This window comes from Sander vitreus, chromosome 1 (genome assembly GCF_031162955.1).
Source record: "Sander vitreus isolate 19-12246 chromosome 1, sanVit1, whole genome shotgun sequence".
In the NCBI taxonomy this organism is placed as follows: Eukaryota; Metazoa; Chordata; class Actinopteri; order Perciformes; family Percidae; genus Sander; species Sander vitreus.
This window is the reverse complement of record NC_135855.1, coordinates 5,781,099-5,808,748: the sequence shown is the minus strand read 5'-3', so window position 1 is coordinate 5,808,748 and position 27,650 is coordinate 5,781,099. Positions and strand designations below refer to the sequence as shown.

The window sequence follows — 27,650 nt, the reverse complement described above, 5'->3', positions numbered from 1 at the left end:
CAGTTGGATACAGTCCAGATCTTCTGGCTCCAGCCGGCTCCTAACGATTTAGTAACACACAGACAAGTCACTATTGTTGGATTTGAACACCTGTGTGTTTTAATCTCCTGCAAACTTTAAGGAGTTTTCATGACAGCCAGGTCATTTCCATAGTTTGGGTCTCAAATCCCGCGCTTGCAAAACGTTGACCATTGTTGCCTCGTTCCCTCCCCCGATCAGAGAAGATCTTTCTCACACTCCTTTTGTAATGTCTAATCACTGTAAAACTAAATGGCCTCTCATAACCCAGGGTGCATAAAAAGGCAACAAGGTCAACACCATACATTCTAAAACCTCTTCTTAACACTTTTCACGAAATATATTCTAACACTAGTCTTGTTTGTGTTTTGTACCACAGCCCTCCGCTATGTCCCAGTTCCTGTTCTTTATTTCCCAATTGTACCTCAAGAGAAAAATAACTTTCACCTCAGCTCCCAATCCAACCTGTCAAGAAAGAACCATAGACTGTAAAAAAATTGTGGACGTAGCTTCAGTGACCCGTTGGTTTTGTGCACTGCCGTTTTGGCAATTTTGCCTTCGCCATCTTGGTTTTTTGAAACAGGATGTGAGGATTGTTGACGAGAGGGTGGAGCTGGGGAGGATGACGTGGCCAAGCCAGTGTTGTTTATGGTTGCAATTAGAGATGTTCCGATACTGGCTAAAACGCTGGTATCGGTATCGGGAAGTACTGGAGTTTATGCACCGATCCGATACCACGTAATAAAGCCCTAAAGAAAATACGTTAAAGTAGTTTATTTATGTTCTTTTTCCGTTATAACTGACTGTCAAACTGCATAATAAAAGAACGTTCTGTGGCATTCATGTTTCACAAAGAGTTTAACCTGAGCCAGACCGACAACAAAGATAGAAATAATATCACATCCATACAGGGATAGTAGTATACAGTTCTTAAAACATAATAAAATATATGACACACTGGTATCGGATTGGTACTCGGTATCGGCCGATACGCAAGTTCAGGTATCGGAATCGGTATCGGGAAGCAAAGAATGGTATCGGACCATCTCTAGTTGCAATGGCGCTGTGCTAAGATAAACGCTAAACGCTAAACGCTAGGGAAAGTAGCCGAATATTGCCCCCTAATGAAGCGAGTCATCCAGCGGATATATACCGGCAGGTAAACTACTGCCGCCATTCATCTGTATGTATGGCAGTACAGAAAATCTGCAAACTCTTCCTTAAGTTACCAGCTAATGGTATAGGTTGCTAGCTAGCTTGTTTGGCAGAACACTGAACACGACATATTAGACCACCAATGTGTTCCAGTTAACTAATGAAGTAAAAAACACACAAAGTCAAAAACAACCCAAAGACAAGTTCAGTTCTATTTTAATGTACACAGTGCCATGGTTAGCATTGCTAAGCCTCTGTCCTGATTGAGAGGTCAGTGTATAGCCACGCCCCTAAAGCATCGCCTGCTTGATCGTCAATTTAAAAATAAATGGGACCATAATATACTATATGAACATCATGCTGTGTTGAAGAAGACTTGAAACTAGCTTTTGAGGCCATAAACTCATTTTGAAAATGTTTACTGAGGCAATAAATCAAGTGAGAAGTAGGCTCATTTTCTCATAGACTTCTATAGAAATGGACTTCTTTTTGGAGCCAGTGGAGTTGCCCCCTGCTGGAAATGAGATAGAATGTAGGTTTAAGGCACTTCAACATTGGCTTCACTTTTCAGACCTGGAAGCTTTATTATTATTTTTACAGTCTATGGAAATTACTAACTTCCACCTCAGCTCCCAGTCCAACCAGTTCTACAGACAACAATATCTCAGACAGTTTTTGTTGTCTGTTCAGTCTGAGAAGAATGATCTGTAACCGGAAGCCATGTTAAGTTATTTACTGAGTAAAGGAACACATTGGGATTCGGGACAGTGAAGATCACAGTGCTCAGAGCACGAGGGATTAGGTTAATTGTACTTCTGGAAGTGTTCAGATGGGCCTACTCACACTCTCACGGTCCACAGATGATGAGGACCTCTACACCCAACAAGCTGTTGTATTCATCGAGGATGCCATACAGGTAAGAACAATGCCTTTCTTACTTATTTCTCTTTTGCTAAATAATAAGAAAAAGTGAATGAACATGTAAAGGCATTAACAAAACAGTATCATATTGTGGGTAGAGTTGGACCTTAGAAAGTTATTTCTTATGTTCTTCGTGCTCATTATCCTTCATGAATTCACCTTACTTTAAAGGTGCACTATGAGTTCCTGCATGGTCAGTTCTGTTGACGTTCCAAGTGAATTTCAAGCAGACACAAACAAAACAGGAGTAAGCTCGCCCCCCCCCCCCCATGTTTCCGTAACTGTCATGACTAACTGACTAACTGTCACTAACCCCCCCACCCCCTCCCCCAACCAACTTGTCAGTGATTGGTTGGAGTGGTTTGTTGTATTTTGCCGCACAGCCTGTGCCTCTAGTGTTTGTTTGACGTTTACGACCCCTGTGTTGACTCCCGGGACCGGGCTTTTTCACAGTGTATTCAGGGGGCAGGCAGCTATTGGATCAAGGAGAGATGCCTACGATTTGAGACAAAAATGAAATTGCGCTGAAACCATGCAGGAATTCATAGTGCACCTTTAAGCTGTCTTAAAGAGGTTATAGTTTATGAAAACATACCTAATAACGTTGTTGAACTTTGATTACAGCCCAAAATGTTGAGCTTTATGTGAAATGTATGCTTTAGTTCTGTTTTTTTTTAAACTAAGGAACACTCCAAAAGTCAGAACCTTCCCTCAGCCCAAAGATTAGCAAAAAGTCCTGACTGCTGTCTTCTTCCCTTTGTGTGCTTGCTTATAGTTTCGGTCCATCAACCACCGGGTGGATGCCCGCTCTCTCCGCCTGTATCGATGGTACTACTCCAGGATATGCCAGTGGTAAGTTCTCACCTGCTCAGGCCAGGTCATCTATTAATAAAACTGTATCTGAGTTGATGTTTGCAAGTTTTATGGCCACATATCTGCAGGGACAGAAAGAGTTTCCAATAGGCCCTTTTCACAGACAATTTGAATTCCATTTAATTGCAACAGAATAGAACAGAGCCATCGTTGGTATCAGTAACACTTGTGCTTTTCCTGCTATCACAAGTAAAATAATTCTGGAAAAAAAACGGAAGTCAGAGATTACTTACCAGCTGCTGAGAGCCGCTATTATACTCCTTTTCAGCATCATATTTGTACTCTTGGGGTCTACCAGAATAGGTTTACGTGCTTTGATGTTTAAAAAACATATTATGTTTCTTATACTGCCCATAGCTGCAGCTCCCCTGACTGAAACACTCTGTCTGAGCTCTTGGCCCGCCTTCCTGAAAAGCCCAGTCTGCACTGATTGGTCAGCTGGTCCACTCTGTTGTGATTGGGCAACCAAATTCAAACTAGCCACTGGACGGGCTGTGCTCGCTCAGGCAGCACCTATGGGCAGCACTGATGAAAAACTGGGCTGGCTTTCTCAATCAGTGTCATCACTGGAATTGTTGGGTCTTTGTAAATTATAGAGTGTGGTCTAGACCTGCTCTTTCTGTAAAGTGTCCTGAGATACATCTGTTACATACACAAAAACTATATAACACACTAAAAGAAGGAACAAATCCAAAAGCGTCTTAGAGTAGAAAATCAGTCCTCACTGGCCAAAACTCCTAAGAAAGATACAAATTAGCTTTTCCACTCAGGCATAGAAATTGGCTTTAGAGGTGTTGGTAGTTACCTGTGGACAGAGGCAGGCTAGCTTTTTACCCCATGGATGTATTATAAAAACTGGATACAGTGTGTGCGGTGGAGCCCTTTTTGTTCCTATGAAAGTTGCTCAGTGGCGCATGAATGTGAATGTCCACATGTGAATGTGTGGACCAAAGAGCAGGCTGCACCAGAAACCTCCACCGGCTGAGCCGGCTACTTCCGGTTTAGTGCTCCGCTAACTTAAATGGTGAATAAATGATTTAATCGTGCAGCTCTTCTAGACTTTCCATATGTTATCGGACCGAATGGCTCAAATTCTGATAGTGAAACCAGTCATTTTGCAGGGTTGTGGGGGTCAAAAAAATATATCCACTGATTTACAGACATCTCTTGAGCTATGGAAGTCTATGGGAAAAACTCTTTTTGGCCCAGAGGGCATCACGTGATGGGCCAGGAGTTGCAATTCCTATGTTCATTTGCTTTAAAGTTCGGAGCACTTCCTCTAAGCCTGTTGAACTGTTCCTTTAACAATGTGGACTTTAGGATTGTAAATGGTGATAAAGACTTTTTTTTTAGCAAGAGATAACCTTAGAAAGCACCAGCTGGTAAGCCTCATTAACCCACTGACATGGAGTAATGATCTTTCCATTTTTTCTTCTTCTACCATGCTTACATCTATTTGTCTATCCACTCACCCATCCTTCCCTGCACCAGGGGCTTGGGCCTAACCATTGCTGTGGTGTTGTTGCTGGCATTCGTGGAGCGCCCGTCCTCCCTGTCTGCCTCCTCGGACCCCCGGCATCGCTCTCCACCCTGGGAGCCTCCCTGCGGCTTCACCGAAAGCATCGAGATGGTCTGCCTCGTCATCTTTTCTCTTGATCTCGCTGTTAAGGTGAGCACATTCAGGGTGGAAAAGATTTGCTCCCAGGACATTAGAGCTTAGATCTGGCCCAAAAAAATCAAGCCCGACCCAACCCGGGCCCGTGCACGTTGTGTCCGAGACCGGCCCGGCCCGACACATTAACTGTAATTATGAGCCCGAGCCCGATTTCAACCCGACACTTTTTTTATACGTGGGCCGTTATAACTGACGTCCTCAACTTAACTACAATTCAGAGTTGTTTGAACTCAACGCATTTCTCTGTGAGGGTTTGCTTCGCCCTCATGCTTGGAGAAGTAGCCTAACAAAAGAGTACGTTGAAGGCTGACTATCATCTTTTCTGCCACGGCGAGCCTGCTTCATGTGTCTGTTCATCATCCAAGTCCCCGGTTTATTTGCTGTCATAGGCGAGCAGCGCGCCGCACTTAGCCTAATGCACTCGTTAAAGCCGACACACATGTTGTCACTGCCCACGACTTGTTTAAAATGGTTCCATACCTCCGACTTTCCTCCAAACTTGCTCAAAGGTAATTCTCCTGTTTTTCTTTTTTTCTTTCCATCCTCAAGCTCCATGTTGCACTTAAGCTCCACCATACAGCCCAGCAGCCCCGGTGTGATGTGTGCGAGAGAAGACTCCGCGCATGACACGTGTTGCATTTTGTAACTGTAGTCCAACTTTTTGGACACATTTGTTACTTTGGCCTAAATATAGCCTATATAGATAATAGTTCTGTGGCTTTCTCCCCACCCAATTAGGATAATAAAATAATGATTAAAAAAACATAAATGCGGGCTCGGGCTGAGAATCTAAACTCTACAGGACATCGGCAGCTGTCTGCTTGAACAAAGGTTTCAACATGGATTTTGCCACGTGATGTTTCCAAATAATCTTGCTGCTTTTGATAGCTATTACCTTCCCAATTGTCCATTTGAACCACTGCTTCGCTTTATCTGTTTTGTCCTCAGAGCTACTTGATTGGCTGGGAGGAACTCAGAAAGAACAAATGGCTGATCGGCTACACAGTAGTCATTTCAGTCTCCACCATCGACTGGGTGCTGTCTGTCAGCATGGTGTGTGATGAGGTGAGCCTGTCCTCCGTCATGCTTCTCTTAGCGTGTTGTGCTTAGAGTAGTGCAGTGTACCATCATTACCAGCTGACTGGTAAGGCTGGCCAAGTGCTGAGACAGTTAAAGAAGTTCTGGACCCAAAATGCACGACTCAACGAGGAGTAGATGCAGGTACAGGATCAAGCAGGAACACTCAACGATGAGGACACGGTAGAGGACATTATATACAGGGGCAAACGAGCAAGGAGGGAGAAAACAGGTGAAATATATTAGGGACCGATTAGACTCAAACAGGAAACGAAGCGACACCAACACACATGAAACTAAACACTACAAAATAAAACAGGAAGTAAACCAAGCGAACATACAAGAAGAATATAGGAGACAACAAACAAACAGAACAAATAACCAAAGGGATAAGCAAGCATCCGGAAAGCGTACCTCCTATGGGGAGATTCTAGGCTAACAAGCCATCACCTCCTGTTAGCATTCCGTTGACTCCCATTCATTTTGACGTCACTTTGACAGCGAATAACTTTACATCTGAAGCGTTTAAAGACTGTATTTGTCCATTGTTTATTTCTAAAGAAACACGACAATGTATAAAAGGCTCCATTACCTTGTACCTCACGTTATGGCCCCGTAGCAACCGTTTTTGTAAAAATAGGCTAACGATTGTGTCATAACCAGTGGAGAGAAATTACCGTATAGTCAAGAGAAGCTCGCAGGCAGTTTTGACTTACATTAGCTGTTTAAGTTGAATTACTAATGTTAACTAGCATTTTAGTTAGCAATAATTACCCTGTGCCTATGTTATCTCCTTACATATACCTACGCTCTCCGTCTCTGCAAGATTGGGAATGATTGAGATTTCTCTTGGCACAGCTACCGGAAGATTTACAACTTTCAGACAAGTTGCTCACGTCACATCTCAGCTTCAAGCTCAGTTTGAGGCTGCACAGCAATGCTCAGCCTTCACTGGTCTCCATCGAAGTATATGGCGTCACTGTGTCCATTTCTTTTACTGTCTATGCAAATAACAAGGAAACAGGAAGCAATAAAACACAGGGCATGATTTAACAAAATAAAACAGGAAATTGAACAACAGAAAACCTCAACCATAGCAGTGATCGCGGAGAATTGTGAGCCAGGCTCACAGCTCTTATCATTTCTGTCCTACAACTGTGTCGCCAAATTAATTTCTTACTTAAATTAAGAAAATAGCTGTTTGTATTTTTTAATATCTTGACAATTGATTAAAAATAACGCCTCTTTGGAGATCTGAGGACCCACTATCTAGACGAGACCAGCGGACAGTCTTATCTCAGCAAGCTCTTTGATACCTCGCTGGTGGCTTTGATGTTTTAAACAGAAGATATAATAACTTTTGTAAGATAAACATAGGCCTCAGGGTCAAAAACATAATATTTGTTAATGCCAAATTAGTTTGTCCGAAGGTAAATTCGTTTAAATGAATTAAAGGGGTGCTTTGCTGATATTCAACCAACAACCAACGGTCTCCCTACTCACAGGCCAGCAGAAAAAGGTCCCGCTGACACGTTTGACACAAAACACGTCACTTGAAGGTTTCCTGCCAGCCCTAGGGCTCTAACCTTCCTCATATGGACACAAAGAGTATAGAAGCCGATCCAGAGAGACAGCTGCCCGTCTCTCTTTGTCAAACTCCGACCGGACTCAGACAGAATATAAACTAAAGACTAAACTAAACTACTAAAGATGTGGTTAGTTTGAAATGTTTCCAGAAACATATTCAGCTTACCGACAAGGTTGCATTACATCATAAATATATATAAATTTAAAGGAACACTGGCAGTGTAGTATATGAGATTACATTTTGAATATTGAAAATCTACATTTAAGGGAGGATAAAAGGTGTATCTGTTGACTGCATCTTATAGTCAACACAGTAGAAAGCTCTGTAAAGGCAGACGTTGTAGTTAAAATGATTTACAGTTCTGCTGAAATGCATGTTCCTGTTCTCCTGGAGTTTAACTTGCCATGCTAAAACTCCCAACAGGGCATACTCTGTGTTAGTGAATTCAAATGAATCATGATCGCCCTGCATTCAGAAAAGTGATCCCGTCTCCTCTCTGTTAATCAGAAACTTCGAGTACGGCGACTCTTCCGGCCATTCTTCCTCCTGCAGAACTCTTCCCTGATGAAAAAGACACTGAAGTGCATCAAGAGGACTCTGCCAGAGATCGCCAGGTATCTGACTCCTTAACACCGGCAGCGCTAGCTGAGATCTGTTGCTTGAAAGTGATCTTCTCTTCCTCATTCATGGTCACTCTATGCAACATAATTCAAGCTATTTATTATTATCCTTTCTTATGTTTTCTGGTAGGGGTGTGAATCTTCACTGGTCTCACGATTCAATTTGATTATCCTGTCAACGGTTCAATACGATTCAGTAGCACGATGCATCACGACTAATTAAAGCAGTCAGATACATATGACCTCCCCTTTTTATTGCATCTGCTTTTAAAAAAAGACACTTCCTGAATGTAGCGGAGTCTGAACACAGCAGACAACAGACAAAAGGCAAAAAGAAAAAACATCAGTAGGCAATAATCGATTATGGTCTGTCACTGCATCGATGCAGAATCATCCACGTCCGCATCACAGTGCATTCATTTCACCGCCTCTATTTTCTGGCCACTGTGACTAGAGCTGTAGTCGGGCCTTAAAAGTTAGGCCCGACAAGGCACGCACACAGCTCTTTTGCCTTTTGTCAAGAATGAGTCATTTTTCATTATGCACATGGTCAAAAGGTTTCCACACCTCAGACTTTCTTTGCCGGTGCAACCAAAACGTATTCGCCAGAGGCCAGCCTCCGTTTCACCTCCTCAGCATCCATTTTCACGCTAATCGAAATGCATCACCTGACCCCTCATTTACCGTGCAACCCGGAGCGCAAGCCCGAGCCCATGTAACATGATAGAAATCAAGAACCCGTCGGGTTCGGGCAAAGATCTTCAGCTCTAACTGTGACCACAAATGACAATTACAGGTTAATGGTCTATGCTAAAACTCAGTGTAGTTGTAGAAATGAGACATAAAACTGTCAGCAAACTGGCTCAGTAACAGTGTTGGGCAAGTTATTTCAGTTACTCATTACTCACTAAGTGAAAAAGTAATTCCAATACATTATTAATTAGTAATAAGCATGGCTGTCAATCAATTAAAATATCTAATCATGATTAATCGCATGATTGTGCATAGTTCACCTAGCCTGACGAACTTCCGGCAAATTTGAGATTTGCTCTGCAAGTCCGTCTGGCCAAGAGCCCATTCAAGCCCATTTCCAATTTTTCCAAATCGAGGCACCAATCACAACCGGTGAGGCGGGCTTTACACGATAACGATAGCGCAGCGACGGCAAGCAGCTTTTTGTTTTACATTCACCATGACGGCCACCGAACCGCACCGAACCCGTTTATGCCGCTGTCGCTGCTACGTCACCCGGATCGCTCGTCTGATTGGTTTTAGGTCTATCCAATTGCGCCCAGAGGCATTTCATTGGCGTCCGTCGGTGACGCCCCTTTGGAAATGAGCTGTGAATGAACGTTCCCCAGACCCGCTCTCAGTTACAACTGAGAAGGGTCTGGTGTCAACCAGGCTATAGTTTCACCATGATTAATTGCAAACTAATAACACTTTTTATCTGTTGTAGATGTACTTTGAAAGGGATATTTTTCAAGTTCTTAATTCTCAAGTGGTGTTTGAGACGTACTCCGGTGGTAACAGTAACTCAGGTCACATCAACAGTACCTGCAAATAACTTTAGTCTCATGGAGAGAACTATCTGGAAGGGCTTTGAAACTCAACTTGCTATTTAAAAGAACCTTTTCTTTATCCATTTCTGCTCAAGGAGGTTTCTTTCTCGTTTGGGGTCTTGAGCTGCTTTTTAATGATCATTGATTTAGTCAAGTGTAAGTCATAAAGCCTGTTACTCAAAACGGGAAGTCTCTCTTCAGATGAAGTGTGTGGCTCTTAACCCTCCTGTTGTCCTGTTGTTTTCAAAGTTTCTACGTCAGAAATTTGGGTTTCTTTCAACCAAATTGCCTAAAAATAACATGGATGGTCCCATTCAATTAAGATTCAAGATTCAAAATCCTTTATTTATCCCACAATGGGGGAAATTCACACTGTTTCAGCAGCAAGGGATAAGAGATAAACAAACAATACGTAAATATAAGTAAAGAGAATAAATATTCAAATAGTAAAATGGATTTACAGTATTTCACAGTTTATCAGTCCTGGTGTGTGTGTTTTACTGTGGTCTACTGGGATACAACTCTTCGCAAGTAAAACGAAGGAACGGATCGGTATAATTTAATTTTATAGCATTTGAGATAAATGGTTTAAATGGTTTCGAAACGGTATCCTGACTAAACTTTGACAAAACTCTTCCTCTGATCTTTAAGGTACACTGTGTAGTGTAGTATTTTATTAGCTAAAATCAATGTCTTCATTCATAAATATGTCCTCATTGGTGTAAAATGATCTGACTTATCCTCGTGCGCGAAGAATTGGTCAAGTGGCCTTGACCAGCTTGCGGTCATAGCTCATTTTCTCATGGGCGGGCCAAATTCTCTGGGCGGGCAAAGCCATGGGCAAAGCAGAGAAAGGGGAGGAAACCTTTCCCTTTATGACGTCATAAAGGGAAGATTCCAGATCGGCCCATCTGGGCTTTCATTTTCTCAAAGGTAGACCAGGATACCCAGGGCTCGGTTTACACCTATCACCATTTCTAGCCACTGGGGGACCATAGGCAGGCTGGGGGAACGCATATTAATGTTAAAAAACCTCATAAACCTTTAAAATGAGTTTGCGTTAACTTGTTATTATTGCGTTCATTTTGACAGCCCTGGTAATGGGTTCCTATCACGAGCTGCAGGAAGGGGGGGGGGGCTGAATGGTGAGCTCAGCACCATGCACTTTACTCAATGTACAAACTGAAACCACAGTAACACCAGCAGTTGGCTCACTTATCTTCACTTATTTTTTTCACCACTTAACAAATAAAAACGCGGGGCGCCTGGGCAGCTCACCTGGTTGAGCGTGCGCCCCACGTACAGAGGCTCAATCCTTGTCGCAGCGGCCGCGGGTTCGGTTCCGACCTGCGGCCCTTTGCTGCATGTCATCCCCCTCTCTCTCCCACTTTCCTGACTTAATCTGTCCAATAAATAAAGGCAATACAAGCCCAAAAATATCATCTTTAAAAAACAAATAAAACGGCCACCACTGACTCCAGAGCACTCTCACTTCTGCAAGCGGATCGCTGCTTCCCTATAATGTGGCCACAGATGGATCATAATATACTCTGACTGCACCACATCACTGTATTATACACTCTCTGACTGGGTTACAGTTAGGGCTGGGCGATATATCGATATTATATCGATATCTTGATATGAGACTAGATATCGTCTTAGATTTTGGATATCGTAATATCGTGATATGACACAAGTGTTGTCTTTTCCTTTTTTTAAAGGCTGCATTACAGTAAAGTGATGTACTTTTCTCAACTTACCAGACTGTTCTAGCTGTTCTGTTATTTGCCTTTTTCCCACTTAGACATTATGTCCACGTTACTGATGATTTTTTATCTAAAATCTAAGTGTGAAGATATTTCGTTAAAGCACCAATTGTCAACCCTACAATATCACCGCAATATCGATATAGAGGTATTTGGTCAAGAATATCTTGATATCTGATTTTCTCCCTATCGCCCAGCCCTAGTTACAGTGTCCAATAGCGCATCCCAGTTCCAAAACTGTATTGAATTTTATTAAGTTGAGCAATAAGCAGGATTGTTTTTAGAGTATGATTGGTGCTGTAGATGTGTTACAGTTATTTCCGACACCAATATTAAAGACAATGTTTGGTGAATGACATTTGGAGCACGTCCAAGACACAGATGGACATAAACTCTCCCAGTTGAATCACCACAAAAGATGAGCAACTCAACTACGACTTCCAAGTAGCATTCCAGTAGTAATCATCCAGAAGACATTTTGACTTGTCATAGTAGGAAAAGCACAGCTGAACTTGATAACCTTAACGATTGCTCAATTCCATCAAGTGTCCCAGTAAGCTATTTCAGTGAGTCAGCATGCACAATACCAGGGCGTCTCCTAAGTAGAATGCAGCCATCATTAATGGTTTTGAATACACTTGTGCTTTTCCTACTATGACATGTCAACATGTCTGCCGTGAAAAAGGTCTATTACAGTGGGGCAGAACTAACGCTTATTTTCATTGTTGATTAATGTGTCGATTATTTCCAGGATTAGTTCTTTGGTCTCTAAAATGTCAGAAAATGGTGAAGAATGTGGATCAGTGTTTCCCAAAGCCCAAGATGACGTCCTCAAATGTCTCGTTTTGTCCACGACTCAAAGATATTCAGTTTACTGTCACAGAGGAGAGAAGAAACTAGAACATATTCACATTTAACATGCTGACATCACAGAATTTAGACTTTTCTTTTCAAACAAAATGACTCAAACCGATTAATCCATTATCCAAATAGTTGGAGATTAATTTAATAGTTGACAACTAGTCGATCCATCTTTGCAGCTCTTAATCACAGAGCTTTAAAATCTATTTGTAGAAACCTGATAAAACACACTGTAGTTTGGATCAGTTCACTTTCAGATTCTGGGTCAGTTTTGGATCATTTCAGAATCTGTGGTGGGGTTTTGTTCCCAACTGCAGCCACACACATCCTCAACTTGTTGTGCTGTGCTGACTGGCTTCTTTTCTTTAGGCAAAGTTGCTGAGGCTCAAGGGTATTGTAGAATTTAGATCCATCAGCCATACTGAACTGAAGAAAGGATTTTTTTTCAGAAATAAAGTTGAAATTTAAACTGATGGCCATTGCATAAACCTGTACTATTTTTAAGTTTTTCAAGAAAGTCTTGTGTTTTCATGGACTGTTTCTTTGAGAAATGGAGAAAGATTAAGATTCTTCACTGACTCCTGTGTGTGTGTGTGTGTGTGTGTGTGTGTGTGTGTGTGTGTGTGTGTGTGTGTGTGTGTGTGTGTGTGTGTGTTCCCCTGTGTTTGCAGTGTCATCCTGCTGCTGGCGCTCCACCTCTGCCTCTTCACTATGATCGGCATGCTGCTGTTTGCTAAAAGTGAGGTGGGTTCAGGTGTGTGTGTGTGTGTGTGTGTGTGTGTGTGTGTTGCCTGTCATTGAAAATAGAGTTGCAAAAATAGAGACGTACATTTGAAAACAGTAATGTCTTAAACTAACCCAGGAAAGGTTGGATGGAAAGGATATAACATGTGTAAACCAGAGCAAAGCTTTAGGGAGAGAGACAGAGAGAGAGAGACAGAGACAGAGCAGTGGTGGTTGAGACGGCTAGAGAGTGAGTGAAGAGAGGGAGCTCCAAACAATGCAGTGAATCAGAGGAAAAGTAGGCTCTTCTCTCATTGGTTGGCAGCGATTATGTTCCAAAGCCCAAATGTACACACACCCACAGCTCTGCGGGAAGGTGCGGCTTTGTTGGATTCTGAGTGAATGTATGTCTGTGTCACTTAAACTTGTGCGTGGATATGAGACGTTGAGGGGCAAAGCGGCGGTGGGGAATGAGAACAGGCTGCATGCTGTTATTGGCTGGGGGTTACACACCCACGTGGCGCCCAAAGGCTTCATGTTACCATCAAGAAACGTCCTGTACACAACAAAATAAAAAATGAAAGACATAAGGCATACAGACACACTTCTAGTTAGTCATAAGTGATGATTGAGAGGGATTACTTTTGTATTAGTCTATACATTGTTTTTTTGAGGAAAGCACTGCATATGATACCTTTAAGGATCATATGTATTTGACATTGTTAGTGGTTTGAATTCTAATATCAGTGCGGTAGTAGATACTCATTTATGTACTCTGAAACATGTTTTACTTTTATAGAAAGATGAAAGCTTTAATGTGAGACTGTGGTGAATTACAGAGGCTAATACAACAGCTAGCCCAGAGGTGACATGATAAAAGACATGTTATCTGCCTTTGTAACATATCTAACTGAAGAAGTAATTACTTCATTCATTTTTATATTATTGGTCCCATATTGTAAAAAGTGAGAATTCCACGTCTTTTTAAATATAAAGCAGGTTGATTCGCCATATAAATATTGTTCAAGTATCAAAACACTCCATCCACAGAGAAATGCACACAGTCCGTATTCAGAAACTGTCTTTAAACGAGTCGTCAGGACTTCTGTACGGTTGTGATGTCCCAACTGTACTATAAATAGAAAGGGCCGCTACAGTGCCGTTACAGTCATTCCCCGACTGCAGTGACGACGCAGAGACTCAGAGAGCGCAGATGTGAAAGACCCGGAAATGCTGACCAATCAGAGCACACTGGACTTTTTTAAGAGGAGGGCTTAAAGAGACAGGTGCTAAAACGGAGCGTTTCAGACAGAGGGGGAATACAGGTATATTCAGAAAGACAATATGAGAAAAATAAAATGTTTTTTGACCATTTAAAGCATGTAAATATGTTCTAGTAGAAACCCAAAATACAAGTATGAACCTGAAAATGAGCATGATATCGGACCTTTAATATGTCAAAGAGAGATAGCAAAACTAATGATAAATGCCTGCCACAACTCATCTGATGGTAAAGTAATGTATTTTGTTCATTTAAAACAAGTCTTTGTATCTGAGAGGCTGAAACCAAATTTTAGATTTTTTTTTCTTCTTAATTTTCAGTACTATATTAAAGCCTGTGTAGAGAGAACAATATCAAATCTCTCCCCTCTGTTCATCACTCTCCCGCTGTGTTTGTGTTCAGGATCCAGACAAGAACGAGGAGTGGAAGCTACATTTCAGATCCCTGCCTAATTCCCTCACCTCTCTGCTGGTGCTGCTCACCACTGCCAACAACCCAGATGGTACATCGTCACTGGCGTGATAAACAAGCCATGTTGGCTGATTACCGTTAACTGTTTTTGTGATGGAACTCTTTTTAATATTTCTTGTGTCCTGTCACAGTGATGATCCCTGCCTACTCCCTAAACAGGGGCTACTCCATCTTCTTTGTCACCTTCAGTGTGATTGGTAAGTGTACATTACTACATTATTGTGTTGCTGTTGAAGCCAGTGTTGTAGTCGAGTCACCAACTGTCGAATCCGAGTCAAGTCTTGAGTCCCCAGTGTTTGAGTCCGAGTCCAAGCCTGAGTCACCAAAGAAGAGTCTGAGTCTAATCACCATTACCTGAGTCGACGAGTCCAGATAATACAAACTCGAGTCGGACTTGAGTACGAGTCCAGACCTGAGTACTCCATCACTGCCTATTGAACTTAAAAGTAGTCAGAAACTTCATCCAACTTCCAAGTCCTATTTCATGAACGCTCCAGTCCGATTTCAGAAATCCTCGAGTCCAAGTCCAAATCACCAAAGAAGGGTCCGAGTCGAGTCTGAGTCGAGTCACCACCATTACCTTAGTTTGAGTCAGAGTCTAGTCACGATTCCAGAGAATAGTTAGCCTGACAAGCCAGACCCACATGAAGATGTTGGGTCTGGGAACTAACCATTGGCAGGGCTCAATCCGAGGGGCGGGATAATCTGTTGTCTTTCAAATTCCTTCTGCACGCAATAAGATAGTGCTACAACCAACCAGAGCAACGCTAGTTGATAGAACTTTTGCCGTATCCAGTCGGCAAAACTCCGAACACATCTTCCTTTTGTAAGAATGACTTCAGTGCCGTTCTTTGTTCTTTTCTCAAAGAAAAGCTTAACTCCAAGTCTTCCAAGAGTCGCGGCCAAAAGCCGATTCGAAAGACCACTGTTCGCCAGCAGCAGCAGCAGCAGCCATCTCCTTTGTTTTCAAGTAGCAGGGAATTCACGCCGAACCGTCACAACTCTGCCGTCATTATGTTAAGCCCGCCCACCGACTCTATACACGAAGTGATTGGCCCGGCTAGAGTTAGATTTTTCCAGCTCGCAAGCCAACGGAGAGTTGCTAGACCACCTAGCTGCAAATTACATTTGCTGCCACTAGGGTGCGTCTAGATTTCTAGGCTGGAGAATAGCGACTTGAGTCCGAGTCCAGGACTTGACTACCCAATCACTGCCTACAATACACTTAAAGTAGTCAGAAACTTCATTCAACTTCCAAGTCCTATTTCATTCATCCTCGAGTCCAAGTCAAATCACGAGTCAAAAGAATAGCGACACGAGTACTCCATCACTAGTTACAGCAAAATAAAGGGGTTAAAATAATGTGTTGAATGAAGTGTTTTAAAATAAATGTGTTTTAGAGGGAATTTGTTTTGCTTCCTGGCAGGAACCTACTGTTTGATGAACTTACTGACAGCTATCATCTATAACCAGTTCAGAGGATATTTACTGGTGAGTCTCACACACACAGTATGACATCATGCTGCTGAGGAGCATTTCATCACCCTGGGAGTTAGCTTCAGGGTTACCGCGGGGTCTTAAAAAGTAAAAAAACAACAACATTTGAATTAAATTCGCTAAAGTACTGTGTTCTAGGTCTTAAATTATTTTAAACAGGTCTTAATTTCCCTACGTCCATGTAACACCTCTAATGCTCATTGGAATATTTTTGATTCTGTGGCGTCGTAGTTATTTCTGTTGCTCGTCCAAATATAATTCACTGTATATTTACAGATTATTATTTCTCTGTGTCGCTTTTATTCAATTGTAATAAGTTTATTAACTTTGCAAGTACTTTTGTGACTCTGCATTTTGTTGTTTGTGTATGTCGTGATATGCAGTAGGTCTTAAATGTCATTCATAAAGGTCTTAAAAAGGTCTTAAAAAGTCTTAAATTTGACTTGTTGAAATCTGGAAGCTGTCTGCCTGTCTTCTGTCTTTCTCTCTGTCTGTCTTAGCCAAGTGCACTAACGTGCATGTGCGGCTAGACTTGCAAAGCAAGGATCACTGGTACGGTGTTCATTTTAGGACAATTGCCTTACGATGTCCTAAAATGAACACCGTACACTTGGTAACTTCTCGTATCCTTGCTCATCTGAAATCAGAAGTCTCTTCATCAATTAGTGGATTGAAAGAAGATTGTTGAGCAAAATTTCTGATAATTCATTCTTTCAAAATACGTGTGTGTGTGTGTGTGTGTGTGTGTGTGTGTGTGTGTGTGTGTGTGTGTGTGTGTCATCATCATGGAAAAATGTGGTCCAGGAGACACCTTCTGTAGTCGGAACCACAGAGGTCCTTTTTTGAGTACTTTACTAGGTGTCTGTCTGCCTGTCTGTCTGTCTGTTTATCTGTCTTACTGTCTGTCTGTCTGTCTGTCTTACTGTCTGTCTGTCTGTCTGCCTGTCTGTCTGTCTGTTTATCTGTCTTACTGTCTGTCTTACTGTCTGTCTGTCTTACTGTCTGTCTGTCTTACTGTCTGTCTGTCTGCCTGCCTGTCTGTCTGTCTGTTCTGATCATATGCGTCAGACATCATTAATGTGGGCCAGTCATGTGAGAGGTTTTTTTATTTACTAAACAAATCATGACTGCTGTTACTTAATTATTCCCAGCTGGAAAAGCAGGTGTGTCCCTAGGAAAAAAAACAAGCCTCGGCAGTGGAAGGTCTGACATTGACGAGTCATTTCACATGCCAGAGCATACGCCCAACATTGAGTCATTCATTTGTGCTTAACCTAAAATCATTCACAAACTACTATTTTGAAGCCAGGGCTCTAGATTGAAAGCCTGATATAACAGAATATGAGTTTATGCTGTAATGGCCCGTGGGATCAAACATTGTGGTTTCAATGTGGACATTGTGTCCTTAAGGGTCTGAGTGTCTATCTTTTCGGCTACGCAGTTTATTATAGACTTATTATAGGAGCTGAAGCTGAACTTCCAAAGTTCGAGAAAAAACAAATTCAAACCCCTTGCCAAAATGTCTGCCATATGCACAGCAAAAATGATCGAAAAATGAAAAAGCCAAACATGTCCCTAGTGATGCACAAGGGTTAAGATTGGGTGCAAGTCTTTACTGAGAAAACAAAACTAAATATTTATTTCAGGTCATCTTGACATGGTGCTCTTTGGATGCTTTTATATAGATCTTAGTGGTCCCCTAATATTGTATCTGAAGTCTCTTTTATATAGACCTTAGTGGTCCCCTAATACTGTATCTGAAGTCTCTTTTATATAGGCCTTAGTGGTCCCCTAATACTGTATCTGAAGTCTCTTTTATATAGACCTTAGTGGTCCCCTAATACTGTATCTGAAGTCTCTTTTATATAGACCTTAGTGGTCCCCTAATACTGTATCTGAAGTATCTTTTATATAGGCCTTAGTGGTCCCCTAATACTGTATCTGAAGTCTCTTTTATATAGACCTTAGTGGTCCCCTAATACTGTATCTGAAGTCTCTTTTATATAGACCTTAGTGGTCCCCTAATACTGTATCTGAAGTCTCTTTTATATAGACCTTAGTGGTCCCCTAATACTGTATCTGAAGTCTCTTTTATATAGGCCTTAGTGGTCCCCTAATACTGTATCTGAAGTCTCTTTTATAAAAACCTTAGTGGTCCCCTAATACTGTATCTGAAGTCTCTTTTATATAGACCTTAGTGGTCCCCTAATACTGTATCTGAAGTCTCTTTTATATAGACCTTAGTGGTCCCCTAATACTGTATCTGAAGTCTGTTTCCCAAAATTCAGCCTTGGTGAAGAATTACAGCCACTAGAGCCAGTCCCACAATGAGCTTTCCTTAGGATGTGCCATTTCTGTGTCTGTAGCTATTTGAAAGCCATGATGTCTCTCTTTCTCATGGGTGGGCAAAGCAGAGAAAGGGGAGGTAACCTTGCTCCTTATGACCTCATAAGGAGCAAGATTCCAGATCGGCCCATCTGAGCTTTCATTTTCTCAAAGGCAGAGCAGGATACCCAGGGCTCGGTTTACACCTATCACCATTTCTAGACACTGGGGGGACCATAGGCAGGCTGGGGGAACACATGTATTAATGTTAACAAACCTCATAAAGTGAAATTTTCATGCCATGGGACCTTTTAAGTTAAAGCTCTGTTACATTCACCTGTTTTCATCTGGAATGAAGTCATTGGTGAATACAAAAAAACATGTATATGTTTGTATGCTTTTACTTCACGAGGACTTTATTTAACCTTTATATAACCAGGCAAGTCAGGTAGGTTGGTATTTACTAGTGATGGTCAAATGAAGCTTCGTGAACCACTGTCTTTATTTTCTGCGCTCACTAGATGGCGCTCTCTGTTCAACAAAGGGTTGAAAACCATAGACAGTATATAAGAATGGACCAACAGATCCCGTTGCTCTGGACGGAGACCAGTGAAGGCCATTAGAAACACTTTTCCGGTGATGGCTGAGCGTTACTGCGCAGCCTTCAAATGAGAGAGACGACGTAAATGTGCCGTGAGCAACCTGTCTGAAAGTTGTAAGACTTCTGGTAGCTGTGCCAAGAGAAATCTCAATCATTCCCAATCTTGCAGAGACGGAGAGCGTAGGTATATGTAAGGAGATAACATAGACACAGGCTAATTAGTGCTAACTAAAATGCTAGTTAACATTAGTAATTACACTTAAACAAAAACTAATGTGAGGGGAAACTGCCTGCGTGCTTCTCCTGTACTATACGGTAATTCCTCTACTACTGCAACAGTAAGTCGCGTGGTTATGACACAATCGTTAGCCTATTTTTACTAAAACGTCTGCTACGGAGCCATAACGTGAGGTACAAGGTAATGGAGCCTTTTATAGATTGTCGTGTTTCTTTAGAAATAAACAATGGACAAATAGAGTCTTTAAACACTTCAGATGTAAAGTTATTTGCTGTCAAAGTGGCGCCAAAATGAATGGCAGTCAATGGAATGCTAACGGGAGGTGATGGCTTATTAGCATCAAAATGGCGCCATAGGAGGTTCGCGGTCCGAGGAGAAGCTTACCCCTTTGTTGAAAACACACTGAATTGCCATTCCTTTAACCGTTTTTTTTTTTTAACAGAGAGCGCCATCTAGTGAGCTCAGAAAATAAAGACAGTGGTTCACGAAGCTTCATTTGACCATCACTAGTATTTACAGTGGCGGTCTGGCTGAAGGCAAAGCCTCTTGATGGATTGGGACAGGGGCTAAAAAAAGAAAAGGAGGACCGTACCAGTGGTTTTTGCATGTTTTAGAGCATTTACTACAAATCATGGATACAATACATTACAGCTAAAGCTTTTGCAGTCAGTGTTGCTGTGTTGTGTTTTTTATACATTTTCCAGGCATCGATTGGTTTCTATTTATTTCTGTACAATGTAAAACAGTCCTTCAGCGCACTCTTGAATCGGGTTATATATCACAGTGAACATCAAGTCTGAATCACATTGTGATCAAAGTTTCATTCTAGCTTTGCATCACCAAGCAAAGATAACAATAAGATAAATGAATGTAATTATTACTTGATGTTTACTTTGAATTTAAGAACTATAGCACGTTTGAAAGGAAACCAACGGCTGCCCTGAAGGGTAGGAAAAATGCGTTTGAAAATGGTCATCAAAAATGTAAAGTAACTACGTTGCTTCTACTTTAGTATACTCGCAGCTTACTAAGGCTATGTTCACACCACAAGTCTTAATGCTTAATTCAGATTTTTTTGCTCAGATCCGATTTTTTGTTTGGGTTAGGGTTAGGTCTAACACCTCACTCTCCCTCCATTGACTTCATCCATCACTGTTCTCCATTTTGTAGGCCTAGTCAAGTTTTTAATTTTACGGTCTGTGTCTAGGGCTAACTCCCACCGGCGCATAATTGTGACAAATGTCGATGTAGATTGACGTCAAAGTCCCATCAAATCCACCTTGGTTGTTCACACTGCGGGGCGCATTGAAAAAAACTCAGACCTGGGTCTGATTCAGGACCACATAGGGAAGTGGTCTAAATCTGATTTGGAAAAAATCTGATCTGGGCAAGATTTGAGTGTTCACACTACTTCTGAAGAAGTCTGACCTGGTCACTTGACCCCAAAAAAACTCTGATTTGGGCCACTTTTATCTGCAGTCTGAACATAGCCAAATATGCCTCCCAGGCCACTGGTTCACCAGAGAGAGAGAGTGGAACAGGTTGCTGAGCTGTGACTGCCATCTGCTGGAATATATCAGGAGTTTAACTGGATTATATTCTGACATTGTACTAGGGCTGAAGGATTTGGGGAAAAAATCTAATCTGCGATTTTTCTGCCAGATATTGAGATTACGATTCAATTTGCGATTTTTCTTAACAGTTTAGCTAAAGTTCAATATTCACTATGTAACAGATAAAACATGTCATTGAGCATTCTAACATGAGACACCATCGAAACTGCACTATATTCTTATGCAAGGATGAGAACATGGATAAGAATTGCCAGCAATACGTGTTTTTCTTTTAATAAGCATGGAACATTGAACAGTCAAACACAGACCATTTATCACAAAAGTCAGTTATTATAATAATCAAAACAATTCCATAAGAAATATCAGTACTTTCCTACAAACTGAAATGTCTGAGCTGCCTCAGTTCAACATCAGCATCTACACATTGCACCTTCTACCATCATGTTAAATAAAGTAACACGAAATAAATGAAAGATCCACTGAAAATAGGACATTTCTGTAAACAATCTGTGATATATAACAAATATTCCAGCATTTATCTTGTGAAAAAACAGTAAATATAATAAAAAAAACATACGTTTTTCTCGGGATATTACCTTTCTCTCCCAGGGCCGTAACATTATTTATTTCCTATAATGGCCTTACAACGCTGTCGTGGCAGAAGCAACTTGCGTTTGCCAACATCAAGTTCACAAGAAACTCTGTGGCAGACTTCTGGAGTGGTTTACTGGTCTGGCCCACTTGAGATCAAATAAGGGGTATGTGGCCCATGAACTACAATGAGTTTGACACCCCTGCCTTAACACTGAAGACAAGTAAGAAGTGTACAGTCAGAGAATATTTTCTGTTCATGTCTTGGTCCAGATGTCGGTCCAAACATCCATCATTAGGAGACGACTGGGGATCCGAGCTGCTTTCCAAGTCCTCAGCTGCCAGGGAGCCCAGCGGGCTGTCGAGTAAAAGACACACACACACACACACGCATCACTTCAGTTCAAAAAGCTGTATTGTTTGCTTCTTCCAGAGGAGCAGGAGGGCCAGCACAGTTTACAGTAAACAGGCTCTTTTATAACATTCTCCCACGAAATATAAAATGGACAGTTGGAGACAGTTGAGTTGTTTTCTCTGTCAGGGAGCATGTGCAGGTTGATGTGGTGCTGAAAGTGATGTCCAGGGTCCAGATGAAGAGCTACTACAGAGCAGCCATCACTACGGTCCGAACACACACACACACACACACACACACACACACACACACACACACAACCAGTCAAATGTCCTCAATCACCAAAATACAATGCAAATTATGATTATTTATCTATTAATTCTAGATGTGAGAGGATACTAATATTACATACATGCACAAGCTGTGGGGAATATCCTGATCTGTTTTCTTCTTCACACTCCACGCTCCATGTGTCTTCTGAGTATCTTTGTTGTACCTCCGTGCTGGTGACAGCCGGCGGCCGGAGGCGTTATGTTTTCGGGTTGTCCGTCCCAATTCTTGTGAACGCGACATCTCCGGAACGTCTTGAGGGAATCTCTTCATTTCATTGGATTCACTTCATTTCATTTAATATATTCAGACTTTCATTCCATATGTTCAGACTTCACAGACACACACATGCGTGTGTATATATATAGCATAACAATACATCATAAATCTTACCATAAACTAAGCTTTTGAGTGGGTAAGAGCACATTCAGATGTTCTTCACCTTGACTGTTTTCTTTGACGCGATGTGGCGTTCAGGAGGCGCAGCAGTATGCAGATGTGGGCTACATGGATCGGAGGCAGTTCACCAAGATATTCGATGCTCTGGATAAAGATCAAATTAAAGAGGTAGAGCTGTGCTGCTTCAAAGATTCTTCACTTTGACATCTGTTTCATGTTTCTTACTCTGTGTGTGTGTGTGTGTGTGTGTGTGTGTGTGTGTGTGTGTGTGTGTGTGTGTGTGTGTGTGTGTGTGTTCCTCCCAGCACCCTCCCTTGCCCCAGTACAACTCTCCAGTTCTGCAGAGATGCCAGGTGATCTTCAGTCACTACTATCTCACAATACTTGGCAACGCAGTGGCACTGGCCAATGTCATTTGCATATGTGTAAGTTACACACACACACACACACATGCACACACATATGCATACTGACTAAGCTATGGCTGTGTAACTTTTGTGTGTTGTGTTTCAGACTGTCCTGGTGTTGAATTCTGAAAAGTCCACAGCAGAGAGAGACAACTTTATCATGGAGGTGAACACATAACAGTCATATAATGTGTTACAGAGGTTCATGGTCCACAGAGGGAGGTTCTTCATCATTTTTGGTGACCCGCTGTCCTTTCCTGTAGCATCACCATCAGGTCAAAATGAGCCCTTCACCCAGTCGTTTCCAAACTTTTTTCATGTCAAGCCACAAACAACAAATTAGACCATTAGACCCCCATATCATGTTTTTTCTTCCCAGGGGCCCCCATCTGATAGGAATTTTGCTTTTTAGGTTCTTTATGACATAACATGTTTGAAACCCATGACCAAAATAGTCATACATTCTGCTATTGTGTTACTTAAGGATGGAATTATAGTGAAAATCTTAGTGAAAATAATGATTACACTTTTTGCTGGGGACCCCTGGAACTCCCTCGAGGACCCCTGGGGGTCCCCGGCCCCCACTTTGGGAACCACTGCCATAACCAACACGTTTTAGTAAAAATGTATGCCTGAAATTGACTGTGACTGTGTTGAATCCTGATTAGCATTTTAATATGGCCATAGAATGCAACATACAAGTATGTAAGAATGAAAATTTTATTATTGCATTTTTATTTAAATTTTTATTTAAAAAAACACATATATTTGTGAAAAATGATAATGCTATTGTAGATTACATTTTCATTTTCACATTTTCATTATCATTTCAATAACGTGCCCTGTAGGCTTCCATACAGTTTGCTTATACTTGTTTTTTTTATGTTTCAATGTTTGACTTTGTAGTATAATAATTAGTTGTGTTGATTTTACAATATTAAGGATTTACACCACATGCATTGTTGGAACTTATAACAAAAGTAGAGAGACGGAGTGTTCCTTTAATGGCCTCTTCTTTAGGTCCCTGTTAGAACAAAATATGTCCTTAAATGAGTCTAATCATCATCTCATATTTTTTCGGGGTAAAATGAACAACGCAGCGTGGTTGAAAATGTGAACACACTGGAACCTACTTGATGAACTGACTTCAATCTTCCACTGTCCCACTGTCAGATCATCAACCTGTGCTTCATCCTGTACTACCTGTTTGAAATGTGCGTGAAGATCTTTGCGTTCGGCTGGAGAGGATACCTGTCCTACAGGAACAACATCTTTGATGGCTTCCTCACCATCCTGCTCCTGGTAACCCTGCTCTCCCCACTCACTCTTATCATTGTCGTATTTATATTATGTCTATATCGACGACAATTCATTTCCGGGATTGTTCCGGTGCCGCCAGATATTCCACCGGATGGCCCTCATTTACCTCATCATACCTCGTGGAAGGGCTGCACAATATACATATATATATATATATATATATATATATATATATATATATATATATATATATATATATATATATTTTATTTTTATTTTATTTTTTATTTTTTTCACCAAAAAAAAATATATATATATATTTTTTTTATCCTCATCGCGATAGCAACTGTCGCAGTAAAGACATCGTTGGCTGCGACATATCACAAAAGATTTTTGTGTTAGCTGAAAGGAAATATCGGCAGAAAACTGCACTTTCAAATGTGACTGTCGTTCATTTTTAAGTGGTACCTTTTACATTGAATTCAATGTTCAGTTTGTTCAAAGAAAGAATGTTGGAAATGATTTCCTTTCATTTGTTTTAATTTCAACAAGCTGTTTGTTGTATTTTAGCAGAATACTGAAAGCAGCCGGACTGAGTATACTTTATTATCTGTTTATTTATCGCAGGTAATGTCGTTATCGCATATCGCATGATGTTTTCCTCATGTCGTGCAACCCTACCTGGTGGACACAAACACCACTCCTCATGAATGTTGACGTTGCTTAGTAACTGCTGGATGTGTAAATAAGCAACTGTCACCATATCAACTTTAAAGGAACACGCCGACTTATCGGGACTTTAGCTTATTCCCCATATCCCCCACAGTTAGATAAGTCCATACATACCCTTCTCATCTCCGTGCGTGTCGTAACTCTGTCTGACGCACCCACTGCTAGCCTAGCTTAGCACAGATCCTGGAGGTAACCGGCTCCATCTAGCCTACTGCTCCCAATAAGTGACAAAATAACGCCAACATTTTCCTATTTACATGTTGTGATTTGTATGGTTACAGCGTGTACAAATAAGGTCACATGAGACACAGCCATCTTCTAACAGTATACATACTGGGAACTATATTCTCAGAAAGCGAAGCACTGCTACTTGGGTGGAGTGATGCGCAACATCTGAAAAACACCGTTGTTACTCTCTGCTCCTCACCACGGGGCTTCTCAGGTGCTGCTAGCAAATCACTTCGCCCAAGCAGCAGAAGTTGCAGTGCTTCGCCTTCTGAGAATATAGTTCCCAGTATGTATACTGTTAGAAGATGGCTGTGTCTCATGTGACCTTGTTATTTGTACACGCGGTGACTGTACAAATCACAACATGACATAAACAGGAAAATGTTGGCGTTATTTTGTCACTTATTGGGAGCAGTAGGCTAGATGGAGCCGGTTACCTCCAGGATCTGGGCTAAGCTAAGCTAAGCTAGCGGTGGGTGCGTGAGACAGAGTTACGACACGCATGGAGATGAGAAGGATATGTATGGACTTATCCAACTCTGGGGGGATATAAGACAAAGTCCCAATAAGTCGGTGTGTTCCCATTAAAAGGTGATGGGATGCCAATGTTGTGTTCACAACTTCTCTGCTGCCCTCAGGTGGCCAAAAGCAACAGTTGTTTATTTTTTGCAGGTTTATTGAAGTGAAATGTCTCGTGAACATTTGATCTGTTGCTATTATCATCACTTTTGATATTCATCACTGATCGTATGTGTTTGTTTCTCTATCAGGTCCTACAGTTCACTATATATGTCACCTACAGGCTTCCGTATTCTCACTGGTACGTTTGTGTTTACTTTCAATTCTTTTTGTATATTCAACTTTAGGGCTGCAACTATTATTATTTTCATAGTCGATTAATCTGTTGATTTTTTTCTCGATTAATGAATAAGTTGCTTAGTCTATAAAATACTTTTTTAGTTTCAGTGTTTCCCAAAGCCCAAGATGACGTCCTCCAATGTCTCATTTTGTCCACAACTCAAAGATATTCAGTTTACTGTCACAGAGGAGAGAAGAAACTAGAAGATAGTCATATTTAAAAAGCTGCAGTCACAGAATTTTTACTCTTTTTTTTTTAAATAAAAATGACTCAAACTTAACGATTATCAAAATAGTTGGAGATTAATATAATTGTTGACAACTAATCGATGAATGGATTAATCTTTGCTGCTCTATTTAACTTTAGTAACTTTAGTGCCTCTCATGTGAGGATTGCTTTTATATTCTGCAATCATGATTCACATTTACGTCGCAGGAATATACCAAAATAAACTCAAGTTCTACGTTTCAAATGTAACCTTTATTTAAAGTGTAACTCTCGCCAAAATGCAACCTAGGGTCTTTTTGTGAATGTACACGAGTCAAACTTTCGTTTAAACGCATATTTAGGACGGAATCGCCACTTTTAACATTTACCGTATTTTCGTTTTTCGGTCAAATGGCCTTTTGAATGGGAGTGCTAGGGACACTTTTATGCTAGTGTAGCAGGTGCAGATTGACGACAGAAGGATGAATCTGTTGCCACATATTTAAATTTTTAAAAAAACTCTGTAATTAACAGAAGAAAGACAATATAAGTTGCACTGTAGTTTCCCCAAGCCTAATGGCTGCCGACATTAACAGACGCTTCTGCAAAACTAAACTCACGTTCTCATTTGAACACAAAATACACTGCATCATTACAGCTGCCCCAGTTACATACTACACAGTGGTTCTAAACACATCAGTTTAACAGATTATATTCAGATATTTATTTCAAACATCTGGCATTGAATAACAAAAAGAAACCTAATCACAACTGCTCACACACCACGCTCGCCTAACAGACATACACGGACTTAACCAGCTAGCTAACATTAGTGCTAGCGTGTGTGATGCTACCGTTTTTAAACTATTAAACACACGTCAAGAAGGCTATTCGCTAAGTTAACAACACTAACATATTATCATGTTTCGATTCATACTGTTATTTACCTGTAATTAACAGAAGAAAGACAATATAAGTTGCACTGTAGTTTCTACAAGCCTAATGGCTGCCGACAGACGCTTCTGCAAAACTAAACTCACGTTACATTCTGCGCCCTAGAGTTCACTCTGCCATTTACTGGTCAATGTCGCCGCCTAGTAGCGAGGAGGGCAACTGACAAACACTGCAAGACAGTCTTTCTTGCTGTAACTACATGCATCTTAAAATAACAAAAATAATGAGTAGGCAAGTAACTAAACTGTTCTGAATTGTATGGGGGGTCCTATGGACAGCATATATTCAATATTAACATATTAACCTCAAAACCTGGCGCCACACCAGCCTCAAAATCGCTATTTTTAAAACACTAAGAAGGCTCGACACAACATGAAACTTTGCTCCAAGTATCACCAGGGGCTCTACACCTTAACGAAAGCATTGACAACATTTTTTGTGTACCCAGAGTTTACTAAAAAGAAAGGTTTTGAGCAACTCAAGTTAGCAGTTGTTTCGGAA

General features: G+C 41.2%; 1 protein-coding gene across 2 annotated transcripts in view; it reads left to right on the top strand.

The window, feature by feature from the left end:
- The window catches only part of tpcn2 (two pore segment channel 2), a 47,869-nt gene that overhangs the window by 6,122 nt on the left and 14,097 nt on the right, over positions 1 to 27,650 (top strand). For both annotated transcript variants that reach the window (XM_078253895.1, XM_078253830.1), the window contains exons 2-17: positions 2,034 to 2,089; positions 2,870 to 2,946; positions 4,459 to 4,636; positions 5,591 to 5,707; positions 7,815 to 7,921; positions 12,788 to 12,860; positions 14,524 to 14,623; positions 14,724 to 14,789; positions 16,019 to 16,083; positions 21,692 to 21,783; positions 21,960 to 22,041; positions 22,581 to 22,670; positions 22,808 to 22,927; positions 23,016 to 23,075; positions 24,083 to 24,211; positions 25,900 to 25,949. In XM_078253895.1, coding sequence (XP_078110021.1) covers positions 2,034 to 2,089; positions 2,870 to 2,946; positions 4,459 to 4,636; positions 5,591 to 5,707; positions 7,815 to 7,921; positions 12,788 to 12,860; positions 14,524 to 14,623; positions 14,724 to 14,789; positions 16,019 to 16,083; positions 21,692 to 21,783; positions 21,960 to 22,041; positions 22,581 to 22,670; positions 22,808 to 22,927; positions 23,016 to 23,075; positions 24,083 to 24,211; positions 25,900 to 25,949 — 1,462 coding nt within the window. The remainder of the gene's footprint in view (positions 1 to 2,033; positions 2,090 to 2,869; positions 2,947 to 4,458; positions 4,637 to 5,590; positions 5,708 to 7,814; positions 7,922 to 12,787; positions 12,861 to 14,523; positions 14,624 to 14,723; positions 14,790 to 16,018; positions 16,084 to 21,691; positions 21,784 to 21,959; positions 22,042 to 22,580; positions 22,671 to 22,807; positions 22,928 to 23,015; positions 23,076 to 24,082; positions 24,212 to 25,899; positions 25,950 to 27,650) is intronic.